Source organism: Scatophagus argus, chromosome 3, assembly GCF_020382885.2.
Source record: "Scatophagus argus isolate fScaArg1 chromosome 3, fScaArg1.pri, whole genome shotgun sequence".
Taxonomy (NCBI): Eukaryota; Metazoa; Chordata; class Actinopteri; family Scatophagidae; genus Scatophagus; species Scatophagus argus.
In genome coordinates, this window is record NC_058495.1 from 10,380,779 (window position 1) to 10,400,346 (window position 19,568).

The 19,568-nt window shown below is 39.8% G+C and overlaps 1 protein-coding gene across 3 annotated transcripts in view; it reads right to left on the reverse strand.

Moving 5' to 3' along the window:
* pax7a (paired box 7a) overlaps positions 1-18,480 on the reverse strand; it is a 44,257-nt gene extending 25,777 nt beyond the window's left edge. Inside the window, exons 1-4 of one of the 3 annotated variants that reach the window (XM_046383339.1) lie at positions 18,249-18,477; positions 16,675-16,910; positions 15,820-15,949; positions 15,239-15,367 (exon numbers count right to left, since the gene is read on the reverse strand). In XM_046383339.1, the coding sequence (XP_046239295.1) occupies positions 15,239-15,367; positions 15,820-15,949; positions 16,675-16,910; positions 18,249-18,336 (583 nt within the window). In that variant the 5' untranslated portion in view covers positions 18,337-18,477. Of the gene's footprint in view, positions 1-15,238; positions 15,368-15,804; positions 15,950-16,674; positions 16,911-18,248 lie in introns of all 3 variants that reach the window. The other 2 variants (XM_046383338.1, XM_046383340.1) reach the window with 2 other exon arrangements.
* Between the last annotated feature and the right edge of the window lie 1,088 nt (positions 18,481-19,568).

Sequence of the window (19,568 nt, forward strand, 5' to 3'; positions counted from 1 at the left end):
TGTCTAGGTAAGTGCTTGATTAAGATTAAAAATAACACTGGGTATAATTTGAGTAAAAGCTACCTCAACCTAAATTGTAATGAATGTCATGACTTATGAAAGTGATGATTTGAATACAGGAAACAGTTATAATGCTTGTTAATCTTTGCAAACTAAGATAAGATTTGTGGCTTAAGTCCAGGTTGTATATATGAATATATGAATCCTTTTAGTACACTATGTTGTAGTTTGCATAAACAGATATAAATTCTATGCTAACAAGAACAGAAGGATAGTTGCAAAAGCCATCAGATATCCATCAGACAATGTCCTGAAACCACAAAGAGACAACAAAGTGGTTTTCCATTTAAAAAAGTCAACATATTTTTGTTTTTGAGGTGTTTCTGAAGCAGTTTCACCATCATTCACAGACAATTTGATTTTTTTTTCCAACTATTTTTTGCTTATGTATACTGACTGTTTTCAACATATTTCGGTTAAGTTTGTGCTGTAAGACTCCTCTCTTGCCAAAGAAACTTACATTTGTACAGTGATTATCAATCGGTTAACCTTGTTTTGGCTAGTGTGTTTGAATCCCTGCTATGAATAACCTCTAAAGATACGGAGAACCACCAAATTATTTTACCCTGCTGTTACTTTGCTTTAATGATGCTTAAATTCTGACCAGACCTGACCAGATGAAGATGCTCTTGAAGGACTTGTGCTGCTAGTTAATAGTTTTAAGGTCACTACGAGGTTTAAAGCCTGCTCTCTCCCCTGATGCTCCTCTGCTGACCCCTCAGACAGACTCCTCAGATGCAGGCAGATGGGATCCTCATCATCACCCTGTTTCCTCAAAACTCCTTCTCTCCTCATGTTAACCTCCCTCCACGCCTACTCCTCCAGGCCCCCTTTTCTTCTTCTCCCTCCAACCCCATCAAAGTCCTCCAGTACTCCACCTTTACCCTCGTGACGCTCAAGTAACGTCCAATCAATACCGGCAATTTAACCAAACGATCTGTAAGGTTACAGATTTATGATACATAACAACAGTTTAAAAGTTAAAAAAAGGTGATTAAATTTTTCTCTAAAATTGGACAAACCAATAAACAAAAACTGAAAAAAAAGAAAAAATCGTCCAGTGATGTGCCACTGTTGGGGAAAAACAAGAAAATCCACCGTGAAAACAAACAAAATAACAAAAATTAAATACAGCAGAAACACTAAATGTATCTTTTTCAAGGGATGAAATAAAAGGAAATTACTATTTAAAATCAAGCAAACAATTTCTCTATTACAACCATTAAAAAACACCCCTTTGTAGTGGTGCAGGTGTCAGGTGTTTTTATCCCTCATCTCACCTGTGAGCAGTATTAACCTCAAGTTAAGTATTGCTCGTCCTAGTCAGACTGTCAATGATATCATAACCCATGGCCTGAATATCAGCCATACCTTTGCAAACTATCCAAGACAGAGGGACAAAAACAGACAGGGCTTTGGCAGTGCAGCATTAGCTCATAATGGCTCATTTTGAAAAGCATATTAGTTCCAGCATAATTACAATCAGGCCTCACGCTCTGTGTTTTGCAGGCATTCACAGGACCAGCCTCTGAGCACCGAGTCACACCAGTTGACTGTGACTGACAGCAGATTTAGTTTAAAATGGTGTTTTTTCCTCCCTCTTTTTTCCCACAGGACAAAAATAACACCGCATCTTTTCTCCCTATTTATGTTGACTTGTTTATTTTGTGCCTACCTTTTGTCGTAGTTGATACTGCAATTATACTTTTTGTCAGTCAGAGGGGGTGAATATCAAAAGGCCTAATTATGCAAACAGGCCTATGATAAGAGGCATCTGCCTGAGATGGGATCTGCTATCTCTGACATGCATCTGTCTCTGTGCTGTCTTTGGGGCTCCAGGCCTGCATATAAACAGCCCTGCCTGTCCCCAGGACTGCATACGATTCAACCACCAACACTGGAGTGGAGGGATGTTTTGGGGGCGGGGGGGATCATGCAGTAACATCAAATAACTAACAACTTCCCAATTTGCATTTTCTGAGAATGGTGGTGCATCTCTGTTTAATGCACTTGCCTGTTCATCCCAAAGGGGTTGCCAAGTTAAAGGAGGCATGTGATTTAAGGCATTTACCGAAGGATGTATCAGAGATAGGAACCTTACGTGAATACAAGATAGACGAAAGCGATAACCACAAGGTTTAAAGACAAATTCTCTATGAATAATCTTCTCCTGTACTTATCTCTCTGCAAGTGAAAAATAAAAACAAAACTCTAAAAGTGAGAATAGCCTCAATATTGTTGGCTTTCATTCAAATGTATTAGGTTAAAATGTTCAGATCAACATAACAGGCAATTTGTAAAAAGACTGCATAGGTGACGAAATCAAGTTAACTGTTTACTTGGTTTGGTAACATGCCAATATACATCATCAATTTCGTCTGGTTGTCATTGACCTTCTCTAAATGATTATTTGACATTTAGCTGAAATTGAATCTGGATGAGATGTGTAACTATACATAAGGATAATAAAACTCCGCTGTCTATCTGAAATAAAATCACTCTCAGCTCACCTTTATGGACAGATGTCATTGGATTCAGCTTTGTCTCATGCCTATCATGTCAATTATGAGTTTATAGTGCGTGACTGAGGGCCAAGGGCACTTGTTCCAAAATCTATAAGATAGGACATATTTTGTTTTTACTTAAGTGTAACATACAGTGTAACAAGTAGCTGTCAAAAAGTACCTGATGAAAATTTAAAAAAGCCTTCCTTTCTGCAACCCCTCAATGCTAGTGTCAGAGTTTGAGGCTCTTTTAAGTTGACATTCTCAAGGAAAATTCCAATACTTTTCTTCCCTTGTCTCTCGGACAGAATCACATTCTTCATAACCAGAGTAAGGGGCTTGAAAAAGAGGAGAAAAAGGCAAAGGAGGAAGAAAGATGGGGGGCTCTATAATCTTTGGCTCTCACAACAAACAATTAGCCCCCTTTTCTCTGTTTGAGGTGGGGAGAAAATGGGGGGGGTGGGGGAAAGAGAAAGCAGAGGAGACATAGAGGGAGAAGCAGCAAAAGCGATGCTCTTTTATGGCTCTTGTCATATGGATGAAGGCTCGGCGCGTCCATGAGGGCGCACGCTCACCTTCAACAACAGGGCGTCCACTGGGCCTCCCGGCCTTTTCAGCCCAGAGAGACGAGCTCCTCAGGGGGCCATTAGAGCATGAATAGAGGCCTGACAGCCCTGTGCAGCTCCGCAGGGCATCCATAAACGCTGACATATTGACTCCCCATGCCTCTGTGCTGCCTGAGTGTGAAAGCGTGAAGGGCTTGAGGGGTGGGATTCTTTTTCTTTAATATACTACTGACCAAAACTAGAATATAGAGACAATATGAATGTTTGTTTTTAAGATAAACTCTGTTTCTAGAAGTGGCAAATGCTTTCATTCTTGAGAATACTGTTGAGGGTTTTTTTTTTCTTTTTAAATATACGGATTATTGCTTTGACAGACTTCTGTATAGATTCTAAGGAAAATACACTTTTACCACTGCAAATATGATCATTGTCGTGATCCACACAACGGAAAAATCCTACATTTTATGACCACATGTGAATTGATTTACTACTTTATCATACGATTTCCTGATCCTGGTTAGAAAGGATCTAACAGATCACATGGACCCATAAAGACTTCAGAGGATACAAAAAATATGAACCTAGTTAGGAAAACTGTTGTCACTTCTCGCTTCCCCTCGCTTCACACCAGGTTTCCTCCTCTGTTGAGTTGAATGTCACTGTCTGAGCTCAAGTCTTTGCTAATTGAGGTCACACTGAAAGTAATGAAATTAACAGAGAGCACAAGAAAGTAAAAAGGAGCCCATGGGGGTCTGTGCCAAATGGCACCGGAGCCAGAGCCTCGGTCCCCCAGCAAAAAGCTCTGAAAACCTACGCAGGAAATCAAACAGTAACGTCTCAGGGCTATGAGCCGAGGTCTCCTGGAGGAACAAATCATTTTCTCAACAAAGCCAAAGCGAGATTACTGGGCACAGTATAGGAATGCACAGCGGACATTTTTATGTGCCCAAGGGAAGTTTTCTAATTTTCTGGACAAGGCTGGGCAGCAAATATTGTGAAAAAGTTTGTGTGATATAGAACACACTAGTAAGGAAAGAAGAGTTGTGAAGAATGATGGAAACTTTACTAAAAGCTCAGGATCACTACATTTACCTGACCGTTGTTAAAGCTATCATGGCCTTCTGGCTACTGATTTCCATAGGTTGTTGTTTCCATATGCTACTGGAAAAACAAAATACATAAAAAGAGTATAGCTGGTATTGAAACCTCAGAGAACTGACCCCATAATCTTTTTATATATAATGTAGCATAAATAGAAACTTTTATCAAAATATTATTATGCTGCACTGTGTTAAAGTCTGCTGAGTAAACAAACTGTTTTCCTTTATATTCAACATTTTAATGAATATTTCCTGTGAAGAGCTTTTTTCTGCATGGGCACAGTGAAAGCATTACAGTGCCTGGCATTAATTTCTGAGATCCCTCCACATTGAGGGGTTGTAATGTGGCACAGTAGCAAAGCTTTTTATACTGAGACTACATATTCCCCAAGGAAAGAATGACTGACGATGCAGAAATAAGCCCATTAGTTGAAAATAGGGGACAACATTTGAAGTTGTTATTTTGTCGGCAAGGACAGGAGCTCCACCCCACTGTTTGGACAACCGCTTACACATTTTAACTTGGTGGGAAAAAACACATTTCTGATTTGCAACACTCAGGGAACATGTTTATTGTCTTTGTGTCTATGAAAAAAAAACACATGCAAAATTAAAACAAATGAATATTTCAGTAGTGAAGCAGATCAAGAGCATAAAATGTGAAATGTTCTGGCCCTAAGTAGCATAGGCTAATGGCGATTTTTAAACTAGCAGACCATGGTCAATGCTTCTCATTCATCACTGAGGGAGAGCACGGGGCGCACTGTGCTAAACGTAATTACTGTTTCACATTATGTGGGCTATTCCTGTATTGTAATAAAATTAGCCAGAAATGCTTTTTGTCTTTTCTAATGCAGCTCCAGGATAACCAGTGGACGGTCATAATGCAACACACTGTCCTGATCTGTGCCAGCTGTCAGAGTTTGACAACCTTAGGTGGCAAGGCGAATTGGAGGAAACTACATTTCTTTCAATAAATTATGTGGCTCTGACCTGCTCATCCATTGCACAATTTAACATGGACATAATAATGTCCTGATGTACTGTATACTCATTTTTGTGATAATTCAGCTTTACTGTTTGGCAGAATAACAATGGTTTAATCACCAAGACAAAGGTCCCGGTTATTATTACACTGTCCATCTTAAAATGTTTCCAAGATTACCTCAGACAGGCAAGAAATTCAATTGCACCGTATAGTTTATTCTATATTCCTCAAGCTGCAGAGAAGAATCTTAAGAAAAGGCTTTGACATAAAAATCAAAATGTTCTAAAACCACAACATTTAGACATAACAGATGGCTGTAATGGCAGAACTGCAAGACTAAATTCAGCAATCATTTACTTTGCTGATAATTAATCCTCAGAATTAGTATAATCCAAAATACAGAGTGGAAGCAAATGCAGAGCTAAATGTGAGAATACATGTTGTAGAACATTTGTGAAATACCTAGAAAAGCAGTCTGTACAGGCTGCTTTTGCAGGGCTTAAAGAGCAGGAAGAAAGACAGCGTTTGGTCCAATTGTGTAATAAATACAAGATGGTTCTGATTTTCTGCTGGAATATGCAGAGAGCAACAATACTTGTCTCCAGACAGATAAGGCCTACATAAATATACTGAAGAATTACTAGTGGACCTTTCACAAATTAACCAGCCTTTGTCATTACTGACATTATGTGTCAACTGGCAACAACGTTTATGTTGCTTGGTAAATAACTTGTTAGGCAAAATGACTATGATTTATGGAATTACATGGTTAATTAAATAGTGCTTAAAGCCGAAATTACTCTGCAAACTGTCGGCCCCCTTTGGCAGCTCACCTAGTAGAGACAAAAACAAAAACACTGAACATGACATTTTACAGCCTTGAGGAGAATTACACTGTTTGATCAGTCTGATCAGTCTATGTTTGGGGCTTACGCTCTCTGTTCTTAATGTCATGAATGCTCACAGTCAGTTTATTACTTGCTGACATGGTTATTGGTGCTTTCTGACAACAGGCAGCATTGTCGGCAGAGGTCATGAGGTCAGTTAATTATGGTCTGTATTGCAGCAAAATGATGGTGGTACAGAACAACTGCGCAAACAGGTTATTTTTAGCAGATGTTGCCTGAATTGAACTGGTTTTCTCTGTTTTTTTTTTTTTTTTTTTTTGTAGAGGACAAGAGGAAAGACGCCAAGAAGACATCTCAAAGCAATTAAATGAGATGTCTGTCCGATAACTATAGGGTTTTCCATTAAAACCTTTAAAACTAATCTCCCCCACTGAGGACACTTGTCTCTCCTCGTGGCATGGCCAGGAATCAGCAGTGAGAGATAAATAAATGGCCTTTAAAAAAACATTGGCCCCCTTGTCAAGACATATATCCACTCAAGAGCAGCAACAGTCCACATGTCAACTCATTCCCTTCCCATTTCCTCTGCTCTCTTTGCTAAGACACTCCCGTCTAATGAAGTAGAGGGACTGCAATCCCACAGGGCTGAGCAGAGCTCTGTCATCTCTGAGTGTTATTTTCCCTCTGGACAGCCCAGTCCACTATTGAAAATAATGCTCACCAATCAGAATTCATTACAACACCAAATCTGTGAATGAACTGCCCACCACAAGTGCAACTAAAACACAACTGCCTGGGAGAAGAAATAGGACTCTCAGGGACCCCCCTCTAAACTAAATTGGATTGCCAATATGGCCCACAGACGTTTGAGAAGTCGAGAAAAACAATGGAGCAGAAAATAAATACTCCAAAGCCACAATGATGACTCCACTTGGTAAACTAACACAGTATTGATCGTCTTCTTCTTTTTTTGTTTGTTTAGAAAAGCCTCATCCCTGCTAATAGCTGTCTCAGAGTGTAATCTCTCCCTTGTCCTCCCCCTCCTCTCCTCCCCCTCCACAGTCCCTATTATGTGGCTCCTTTCAGCACGCCTCAAATAGTTTAGGTTCAGTGTCGCACTGGGGTACGGGGCATGGGACTGGGGACCAATTGTTTGCTAATGTTGACACCTGCCAGAGCAGGCTTGGCCTATTTGGGGCCCGCCAAGCTGCAAACTGGATGCTCCCCCTCTTTAGCGAGATTAAGTGTGGGTTGCTGGGGTCACAAATCACTGGACTCCCTCTGATGTTGTGAGGCACAGAGCCAGAGACTGAGAGTACTAAAAGAGAAAGCTGGAGAGGGAGGGACAGAGGAGGGAAGAGGGATAAAGAGTGACAGTCTATTGTTTACTGAAAAGGAGGGGAATAATGTATCTTCTTGAGTGCGCGTAACCCATGTGCCCCATTCAAAAAAAATATCAACAGTGAAGCCACGTCGCCGAAGTTCACAACAGCTTTCTGCCATGCTTTCTGTCTGCTTTTAGGTGCATAGATGATCAGGAATGCTTGTTTGAAATTCAGTATTAGCAGGAAAGACAAGCTGTCACACTCTGCACACTCAGGCCTCCATGTAACAGCTTGTGCTTGGCGTTAGTGGCTAGCAGGGGAGAAAAAAAAATTGGATGCAAGGTATTGAACCATTTTCGTTTATGAAGATTCACAGAGCAAACTTTCTGGGCTTGAATGTCACCAAATATGACACTGATAAAATGGCCTAAAATAAATAAACATGCGCACATAACATTCTCTGTCTATTTCATTTCTGTAGGGAAAAGGAGCAAAGTGCTTGTTTACCAAAACATAGCTATCTTCTTTTAAGTTTGTTTAAGCACACATATAGTGTAAAGCCCAAGGGAAGACCAGCGTGGCTGTAACAGACAGTGCACAGCTCCTCCTCCCCCCCCTTCCATTGCAGATGTACATTAATGCAAAGAAAGGCAGCGAACTGAGCTGCTGCAGAAGCACCCTCTCTCCCTTTAAAACTGCTGCTGTCCAGCCTGATCGTGTCAGTTTGAAGGCCCCTATTCAAAAGTATTCATGCATCTGCCTTTGAGGCACAATAGCAGCTAGTTTATAAACTGTCTGCCCAGGCACCCAAAGGCTTTAGTTCTTATTGTTTTCAGTCCCTTAATAAACTTTTTGGAGGAGTTCATCAACTTGCCTGAATAGCCTATGCAGCAAGTCTCAAGACTGAAAATAACAGAAGGGCCTTTTCTCCTCCCTCTTCTTTCTCTCGTCCTTTTCTAGTGGCTGTTCATCTAACAATGGTGAGAGAAGGCTGTCAGACATCACAGGGCTTTTTTGTATCAACACCACAAGAAAAAGTATTCAATAAAAAGAGAATGTGGCCTCTTAAAATGGCAATCGAACACGATTGTATTTTTTCATTTGCAAAGTACCGTTAAAAAGGTTGATTACAAAATGAAAATATATATAAACACAGAATATTTGTAAATCATTGGAGCCCTCATTACTGCAAAAATGACATTAATATTTAGCATAAATAGTTGATAAAAAATATTTGGATTAAAAATTAAAATATCCTTACACACGCACACACACACATATATACACATATATAATTAGTACATTTCTTTTCGTTTTCCACTGTGTGACTGTAAATTCAAACATTGCCTGACATCTGTCAGACAGGCAGCACAGAGGGGATGCAATAAAATGCAATTTTGGCTGTAAGCCATTAATCCACTGTTATACCTTTAAACTCTGCGGGAAAAAATTAGCCAAACTTAAAAGTCTTTAATACATGTCTGCTGTAATTAATTTCATACCTAATTAAAACAGGGCTATACAGTCCATGCAGGCTGGCCTGTTTAGCCCGCTGGATGGCCATAATTGAAGTAATAGCGGAAAAAAGCCTGCTTAGAAAATAAAAGCCCGCAGCGGTCCAATTGAACAACTTCACCATCCAACCACGTCGCCCACCCCCCCCGCACCATCTGACCCAAAAAGGCCTTATTGGCTGCCCCGGACCAACCACCTACTGTTTCCCACCGATGCACACGATGCGTTTTAACACCCTAATTAGATGTGACAAGTTCAACGAGCGGGTTTCAGAGGAGGAAAAGCTGGTCAGGTTATGATTTCCGAGTCAGACTCACAGGGGAATCTCTGGACAGCTGATTCCTGTCAGCCTCATTCATCTTCTTCCAGCCAATTAAACATCACTGCTAACAAAGCGGTGGCAATCTGGGGGAAGAGGCTACATTAAGCGACTACGTGGAAATGTAAATGTCTGAGGCGATCAGGAGGCTGGCAACGGTAAAGTAATAATAATAATAATAATAATAATGTAACTAATGGCACAAAATACAAAAAATGGTGTCGACCAGAGCTTGCCGCAAAAATGATGGGGTAATATATAAATTAAAAGTGTAATACATGGAAGCAAATTTATGTCAAAGTATTTGCCAAAATATCAAGTCTATTTCTACATAAACACTACAAAAATCGCCCTCCAAATTCCCCTACATCCAACGAAATTAAATGACCTCTAGAAGCATCATGTAATCACCATATCATATTTTTAAACTTAATTGGCTATTTAAGACACCCTCCCACCACCAAGAACAAATCACATACAACGAATCAGCTGTAAAATAAATAAGATAAAAAATCAAATAAAATAAAGTGACACATAACTCAACTATTTAATTAAGTTCTGTCATCAATACCCACCTGTTACGCACTGAGAATGGCGTGTGTATGTGTGTGTGGGTGTGTGAGAGAGAGAGACAGAGAGAGGAGAGGAGTCAAACTTAAGCAAAGAAAAAGAAAGATGAAAAAAAAAGAGATTCTCTATTTATTTTGGACCGGAGTCCTGCAGGCACAGCACAGGATCCTGGAGCCCCATAGTGAAAATTGGCGGAATAAAACACAGACAGAAATGAGAGACACGCTGAAGCGCCCTACTGTTGTGACAGGATACCTGGAGGGCAGCGCTTCCTCTTTAATTTGTCTCGTATGGTTTGAGACCCCCAACCAGACATTCAATCCTCAGAGTCTGCGTAAGCCTACTGAATTTAATTCTCGACGGTGAAATTATATGCTATAATTAAATATCATATCATTTAAAAAATGCTCGGTGGCATGGCGGCATCTTATCAACTTGGTCTTCTTCGGCTTCGCCGTTGTTATCACGTTAATAGTAACAACATCTAAAATTGGCCTATCAGCATTTGTGGAGAAAATTGGGCAAAACAAAGGGCACCTATGAGCTTAGATTCTGATATTTCCGAGCAGGAAATGTTAACCTTGAAACGCTACTATCTGCGCCTAACAATGTGCGATCATAACCCCATAAATGAGGGGAGAAATTGAATCCTTTTAAGTTATTAAGCAGGAAAGGATTATAAACTCGTCTTTATAAATGAGCTAGAAATCCCCATGTCTTCCTCTGTACACTTTTAAATTTCCCACAAGAAGCTGGAGAGGGAAGATTGCCCCTTTTCAAGAGCCCCACAAGAGATGGAAAAACCATTTTTTGCCCAGATAGGGAGTCGTCCCACATGGTAAGCGCCACTTTAATTAATAGACAGCCTTGAGAGGTATCACTGTCAGCCTGGATAATGGCGGCAGAGCAGAGTGTTTGTGCTTCCATGAATATTTCTGATGTGATCAAAGTCAAATGCCAGCACAGAATGAATTTAAGCCTACTCCATTTTTTTTTTTTTTATTTAGCCTAATGCTTCCGACACTTAAAGCCCCTGACACCGACATGTCTCTCCAGTACATGGTAGGCCTACAAGCTTAAAGTGCGCTCTTTAAAACTGACGGCATAACTCATTACTCAGGAGCAATGGGTTTCATGTTATTATGTTGCACGCTTTGCTCATGTTACCTTGCTGGAACCAATAGGTTAATTTGTTACACTCTTGGTAGCTCTTCGTCATAAAATATCGCGGTGTGTCATTAATAACAAATTACAGGCCTACCGCCATTTTTTGCATATGCTGTGTTAAAAAAAAAAAATCCCCGGTTCTGTTTGGCGGGAATGCTTAACTTTGTTCTGTTTGTGAGTATGTTGTACGCTATGCAGCTATAACCAAATGATTGGATTGGGGGGGGGGGGGAAGAGCAGGTTTTTCATTTAGAAATAAATAAATTCTGCATTGAGGTTATGAGTAGGACTTTAGCCCACCAACATCAGTTAAAAGCTCCGGAAGCAACCAGAGAAATGCAGTTAGGACCAATGCGCTTACTAATTTGGTAGACATGTTACAGCTGTTAAAGTCTATGGGGTACCCATGAGTCTCAGAGATGTGTACATCCGGCATCTGTTTATTATACAGTCACGTTAGCTTCACCTGTCCCACCTGAACGGCATCTGAAACTTAAAAATCTCCTTTAAATTCAGAGACAATTCTGAAAACTAAAAGAATTGAGCAAATTGCAAACCTCACTTGGCTCTATATCTAAACAGCATTCCATGTGTCCCAATTAACCAATTAAGTTGACACTGCTATTAAAAGTAGCTATATATACTAGGTGTATTTGAATGCTAGCAGAACAAACTGTCGTTTAATTTTAGCAAAAACTGTTAAAACTGAAAATTTTACTTTTGTCTCAATAACCAATGAGGTAAGTCTTCCTTTAGTGCTGCAAATAAATAGTCCTATTATTATTATTATTATTATTATTATTATTATTATTATTATTATTATTATTATTATCACTATTTCGAGTCTTTCAGCTCCTGCCCCCTTTATACGAAATGTAGGCCTACCGTTGTAAATTCCAGTGAAATGTGGCTTGAGTGGCTGCGGGGACAGGGGAGGTTAATCCGAGTTTAATGCAGTGAAGCACAGCGCAGGGTCTGGGCTATGATGGGTATGTTATCTCTGCCCAACATTTGGGTCTCCCTCAATTTCCACCCAGCCAAATAGCTGCGAGAAAGTGCAGATGGAGTCACTCTCAATGCCTGAGGAAAAAACGTTATTAATAGCTAAATAACTTCCCCATACTTTCACTGAATCTCTCTCACACACTGTTCTAGATGGATTTGTTTGAAGTGGTCTCTCGCTTCATTCCCCTGTCCTTCTCATTCAGCACGGCTTTAGACCCGAAATATAGCTACATTATATTACCATACTCTAAGAGACTGGGTGTGTGCGCACAGAAGTGTGAGTGTTAGTGTGTGTTTTGACGAGGAGAGCATGGAGGCGGCAGCTTTTCACACTCTTCATCACTATATGCCGAGTGTTTCGTTAATAGCAGCAGAAATTATTCTTTTGTGCTTCACTGTTTGTGTAAAAAAACGCAGTTTTACCTGGCAGTGGAGAACAAAGTCGAAAGGCTCTGTTTTTTTGCGTAACCGTTCAACGTATGACATGAATTTACAAACCTTTACAGGTAATACAGCAAACACTGAGACAGAAATGCCAAAAGGGATATGCAGAGACACTTATTTAGCCAAAAACAAAGTGGAGGCCCATGGCTCAATCTACGCCTCCTGTTCCTGACACTGCACTGGTTTCCTCTCAGCCAGTCCTAACCTGCTCCGTGACTTCCTCACACCTCTCCACCACTCTGTCACTTTCCCTCCCTGATACGCGGAAATAATCCCACCTGGCATCTGTTTAATTAGTTTGAGAACCTCAGGTAATCCTGCGATTTGTTGGAGTGTCCATCTCCTGTCTCCACCTCATCTTGACGGTCAGGTTGGTTATATTAGTGTGGCAGATGGACGCTGGACAGCTGATTCTCCTCTCTTTCTGTGAGCGGCGTGGCGCACAACAATGCCCACTTTCTCACAGATGTAATGCTTTCTCCTACTTCTTGCGCGTCATCTAACCTTGGCACAGATTTTAATAGCAGTGTATGACCAACAAAGCGGATATGACACTTATTTCTGCACACACGAGACGGAGGGTAGACCACACTCTTCGCTCGGTGATTAACTGACGATTAACAATCATCAGAAGAAAAAAGAGCCAATACAGTAGCTTTGAAAGGTGGGACTATTTTCAGTGCACACTGAGTTTTAGTTGGTTCAGCTTCCACTACATCCTCCTGAGAAACAACTCGTAAATACACCTTTAATAAAGCTAGATTAGAGCTGGGTTAAATCCGTGATGTAACCTCTGAGAAAATCAAATACACAGGCCTAATAAACAAATAGATAAATAAATAAAGTCTTAAAATCTGGATAAGTAAACGAAAAAAAAAAATCTCATGAATTTTGTGCCCTGGGCGAGCCACTGTGAGCTCCGCTCTGAGATGAAAGTGAAAAGAAATAAAAGGCTCTATTTAATCTGCTTTAAAACCCCTCTCCACATAAGGGCTGTGCTTCAAACTCGGAGAGTGAGGGGCTGATTGGGGATAAATACATTTCTTACCATGCCTGCGAGCTATTACACCCGGCACGAACATAGCCACCTATTCAGCAACCAGCGTTTCCACTGCTTACTCTAATAAGTATTAACATTATTAGATGCCATCCGGATGCCGGTAGTCTAAACTGCATTACGCAGACGGTGCGTCTATTTTTATAGCAAGGTAATTGAGTCCCGAATTAAAACACAGGCAGCGCTAAACAATAATAATAATAATAATAATAATAATAATAATAATAATAATAAAAACAGGAACACGAAAATAATGTGGATATTTTCTAGGCTACTAACAATAAAACGTCGGTAATAATCCGGTGATGATGTAGGTAACATTTTACAAGTCAAACTCTCGCATTACGCAGGAAATGTGTTCTCAGTTTTACGCGGCTGAGTTGTGCGTAACGAGCAGACTCTCAAAGAAACGCTGGACATCCATCACCAGCAGGTTTAGCAGACCGTCTGTATGGACACTGGAGATATTTGCAACAAAATTGTGACATTTTTCTCATAACATCAATGCGTGGTGTGACAGAAAAAAGAGACCGTTTTCACGCTATCGACTGATTATTCTCCAACTGGCCATTATATAAAATTACAAAACTATCTACCAGCGGGGCGTACTGAATAATTCATCTCCTTTTATGTCTCTCCTTGCCCTTTGTCCAAAGTTTTCTCTCTCTTTTACTCGATTTTTGAATGAGAATGGTCGGGCCCATACTCTTCTTATTGCTGTCCTGCTTTCCAGGATTTGCTTTTGTACCTCCGACTCTTCACTTTAGAAAAGCGTCAATAGAAGGGAGGTTTTGCTCATGAAGTTCATCTTCAAGTTTGAAAAAAAATTGGCAGTGTCTTTTTGTGGGAAAAAGGGGTGGGGGAGGGCCTATGTGAACTCTTATCTAAACCCCATTCACTCATGTTTGATCATCAAGAGGGGCCCACCTTTGTAACGTTTGGAAGCTGCGCATTTTTTTTACTCCCTGGGCAAGAAAATCTTTGAGGCACTAAACATAATTTAAAAAATATGACTTTACAATCAGAGGTTTGTCTTTTAAAATAGCAAACAAATCTAATTCTGCTCTTAATAAATAACCATAAATTAACATAGAAAAAAAAATCCAGTGTCTAATTGCATCTAATATTTCCAGTGTTTTATTACTATAATTTTCTCTATATTTTTTTAATTATGTAAAGCACCCTACGAAAACATTGTATATCATAGTAGATATCAATAGTTTAATTTAGGTAAATACTATCGACAAACACTGACAGCGAATACCTGCATCAAAGCTTTATTTGTCCCACCTCGCAGCATTACTAATAGAGCAAATAATAATATGAACATTGATTTCCGCTTTAACTGACAAGTGGTGAAATGTCAGTGAACTGACATCGATTGTGAAATGGGTCAACTGTCAGCTGTCGTTTAGAGGTCGTTAAATGAGTGAATGAATGAGGGGGAATTCGCTACACAAATTAATTTTCTGCAGTTAAATACCTTCTGCCAAGAGTCTCATAAATAATTGAGTGAATGAACAACTGCTGGCTCGGAGTTAAAAGCAGGAATAAATTCTGTGCGTTTAGCTGCAGATCGGATGTGGAACAATTTCCCAAGAGGACGTGAAGTAGGAAGTCTGTTTAAAACAATTACTTCCTGATTACAAGGCTATGATTTACCCTACATAATAATAATAATAATAATAATAATAATAATGATAATAATGATAATCGTTTGTGATTTCAGACATATACAAAAGGGCCATATACTTTCTGCTGTTAACTTACATTTATCACCAAGGATGCCATCGATGCTATGCTTTGTTTTCTTTTCTCCATCTTCATCCTTCTTATCACAGTCATCCTCGTCATCTTTTTTGCCAAATCGGGCCCTCAAAACGCGGCTGATGGAGCTCACTAATGGCAACAAAAAAGTAAATGGGTGATTAGCCCTAAAACCCATAAAAGAACCATAGTAATCCTATCATACATTTTTTTTAGGAGGATACCATACAAAAATAGCACAGGAAAAGTTTTACATGAAGCAGCTGCGTTGAGAAAATGTATAAAATAAAATTTTATATTAAAGGACCAAAATTACACCATAAATGCAGTTATTGAAAAAAAAACAAAACAAAAGAAAACAACAAACTATTGAGGACCAAAGGCATATTTTCCCAGCAGAGTGATTTTTTTTTTTTTTCTGGGTCAAACAGTTCTGGGTGTTCTTCCTGCTACGCTGAAACATTTTATTATCAGTAACTGAGGGGCTCAAAGCATGTTGGATTCAAAGTGATGTTCAGTAGTGATGCTGCAGTGTTCGCTCGTAATAAGAAAAAAAAAGTGCAGCTTACCAGATGAAGCCTCACCTGAAGGAACTGTGCTTCTGTCGCACACCCCGTCCTTCAGCAGCTTATCCCGGATCTCCCAGCTGAACATACCCGGGTTTTCTCTCTTGTACTCCTCGATCCGCTTCTCCACGTCAGGAGTTGCCACCTGCTTTAGGTTTGAAGTGGTGCAAAGTCGAGAAAAGAGACAAAAAAGGAGGAGGGGGGGAGAAGGGAGAAATTTCAGACAGTTTTAATTGAGTGAAAATAAAAGACAAAACTGTTAATTATGTACATTTATATATTATTTAATGGGAATATTATAAGCAAGTGTACGACACTATAAACAAAATATTTAGCACTAGTGAAAAAAGTGTCAGAATATAATTTATCCGTAAACCTGTAATATATGCATATTTACAAACACATGACAAAGAAAATGTATTAAATATTGACAATACTGTGGGCCTACCGTCAGTCAACACTGAGCTCCACAGACAATAAATGAAAAGCAGGGGAATTTAGTTCTTTATTTTAATTTTTGAGGTGATTTTCTTTTTGTTCGATTATGTAAAATATTTTTGTTCACATATTTCACATAAATTGATAATTTTGTTTGATAATTAGAAAAATGTTCCAGGTTAGCTATGAGGTGATGCGATTTCAATTTTGAATAATAATAATAATAACAATAATTATCATTAGTATTATTATTATTTCAGAGAACCAAAGACTTCCACAGAGGACGACTAACGTAATTTTTGTCTTTATGGTTGCACTCTCTTGGTAATAATAACACACTTCCAGCTTTGAGCTCACTCAGGTGTGATGCACCTCGTGAACCCCATCCTTCCGCCTGCGCAGTGACCCACAGACCCGTTCATGGATCCCACTCACCCTGGGCTTGCTGCCTCCTATGGCGCCCGGACGGATCGAGCCGGTCTCCTGGTATCGGCAGAGGATCTTGGAAACACAGCCGTGGGAAACTCGCAGTTGTCGCGAGATTACGCAGGGTCGGATGCCGTGGTGTGCCATCTCCACTATCTTGTGTCGGATGTGATTTGGCAGGGGCCTCCCGTTGATGAACACGCCGCCAAGCTGGTTCACCCTACCCTGGCCCAGGGGGGTGGATACTGTGCCACAATAAACAAAAAAGTCTCAAAACTACAAAAACAACTGCACAGATCACTAAAGATTTAAAATGTTCATTTCGGTGTCGGCTGTAGGCCTTGATGAAGCCAATTCAGCCCGTGTTGGAGTCAAATAATGGCATGTTTGCTATGTTACTGACTTTTAATGGGACGCAGTTTACGCACATTATCATATTAGACATTTTCAAGAGAGCGTCGTGCCAAACTCATCCAGCGTCTGTCTGGCTGACAGGATGTATCAGAGGCCACTTCACCATCCAATTTCACATTCGAGAGACACTACAGAGGGTGACACTTCCCACCTTGATTATTCCTAGTCATGCTGTACAAATATTGATGTGATCCTTTGAGCCATCTCTTTGCTGTGTGTATTATTGCCATTTCCAGCAGCAGGACACTCGAACAAATCCCGGAGCTCGAGTAACTTGCGAGCTACGTGTTTTTTGTACATTTCAGTTCAGAGCACTTGAGCACGAACTGGGTGTAATGGGAAAACTGTTTCCATAAATGCATGCAAATACAAAGTGATCTTTTTTCCGCCCATATGTTCAGACGCCTCGAGTGTGGCCATCGAAGTTTTAAAAAATTACCAATTAGATTGCTTTTTGTGTGTGTATACAAGATTTGAAGTTGAGCTAATGAGAAATGTTCTGTAAAGCGGACCAAAAAAGCATCTGATTATTCTGTCATGAAGGTAAATTACTGTGCTGCAATTTTCGGTAAAAAAAAGAATAATTTAAAATACAACGTTTTCTACAACATCATTATTACTGATGTCATTTTTCTGTAATTTGAAAGGCAAAGCATCAAACACATAAAACAAATACTAATAGAAAATAAAAATCGTAATTATGCCTAATATACTTGTCTAATATAATTATGTATATACACAGAGTGCGTGTATATACATTTACACACACTGCGAAGAGCAGACCTGTCACATACACAAATTCAATTATATGGGGTAATTATATAGGCCTACAAAGCACACACTCATAAACAATAACATAATGTCAGTCTGAATCAAAGCACTTGACTGTAAGGTTGTGTTTTTTAAAACAAAAAAACAATAAAAGTGCACGTTGAAAACAAAACACGGACTGATGCTTTCCTGAAACCATAGTTCACTTTTGATGCCGGTTGTTAACTTTAATCATCATCGTATTTGTTTGTACCTATTATTTCCCGACATGTCGCCGGTAACAAAGTGTGCTCTGTGTGACTATCACGCTACAAGCTGGCAGAGTGGAGTATTGATGAGTTTAGTCTTCAGCAAGCAAGCAAGTTCAGACAACAAACACATGTTGTCATTTTTCTTACCTTCCAGAGGGAAGCCGGTTCGCGGGTAGTTCTGGCCTGGCGCAGGGCGCACCATCCGAGGCACTGTTCCTGGTAAAGTAGCCATCATGTAGCTACTCAGACAAAACAACAAAACGGACTGGAACCTGCTACTCTCACAAAGTCCAAGTCAAAAACGGAATGTCTTCAAAAATGCTCAAAAGGATGCTGAATGTGCTGTCAAATCCCAATCCCAGGCGAAACCGGACAAGCCCTTCTTCCACTCGAGGTGAATAAAAGTGATGCTCTCCTCTGGGGTGATTAACGTGCCAAAATGAAAAGAAATGACGGCAGCTACAAATAAAACAAAAAATCTACAAGACAGAGCCGTGGCAGTCAAAGTTTTGTACGTGAGTTGGAAAATGCACTGTTACTCTTTTCCCCTTGGTGTAGTTTGGGTTCAGTATAATGTCTGCTGGCTGGTTGGAAGTAGTTTAAGTGGCCAACTTTCGTGCATGTCGTAGGAGGAGACAGCCGAGAGCTCCCATAGGCTCCCTGGCCTTTCTTTTATGGATGAAAGAGAGTGGGTTTAGCCAGAAGACGGCCGACCAATCAGAGCGACACATTCCACTTTTAATTCACTGCTGCCCCCCTCATAAGACTCCATACATCAAAACCAGTTCAAAATGTTATTATATCTAAATGTTACTCTGAAGCCTGTCTTTCCAAAGTGTGCCTGCTTCCATGACATTCTGCTGTTCAAACCTGTGGAATATTAATGCTTTTAAAATGACTATTTGTCATTTTCTTTTTCTTTCTTTCTTTCTTTCTTTCTTTCTTTCTTTCTTTCTTTCTTTCGTTGACTGATGAGGATAAAGTCTAGAAATTTAAAAATATAGATGCTATAAGCTCCCTCTATATGTCTGCAAAAGAGCCTGAAATCCAAACTAAAATAATTTCGTTCAAAAGCGAATTTCAAGTTATGAAATAGTTTATTGTCTGAAGTATCTGTATATTAAGAATGACATCCTATTAGAATATCATATTGTGGAAAATACAATAATTAATTGACCAAAATTATTCTCGTTTCGTTTTGTTTGGTTTTTTTTCTGAATCAAACTCCTGCTGCAAACGTCTACATCGCCGCTGCACACGCAGAGCTTCGTGTGAATAAAATCCCATAACATAATGATGATGTGGTCTCTGGGTGGACAAATGCAGCGCAAAAGCAGCCCTGCTTGGTGAAGGTTAGACGAAGATGCTTTTGACCTGTTAACCTTTCAATTAAGTAAATGCGCGCAGCATGGACATCTAAATCGCTCCTATAGCTTTTGTGGTAATTACATTTGGATCGACAAGCTA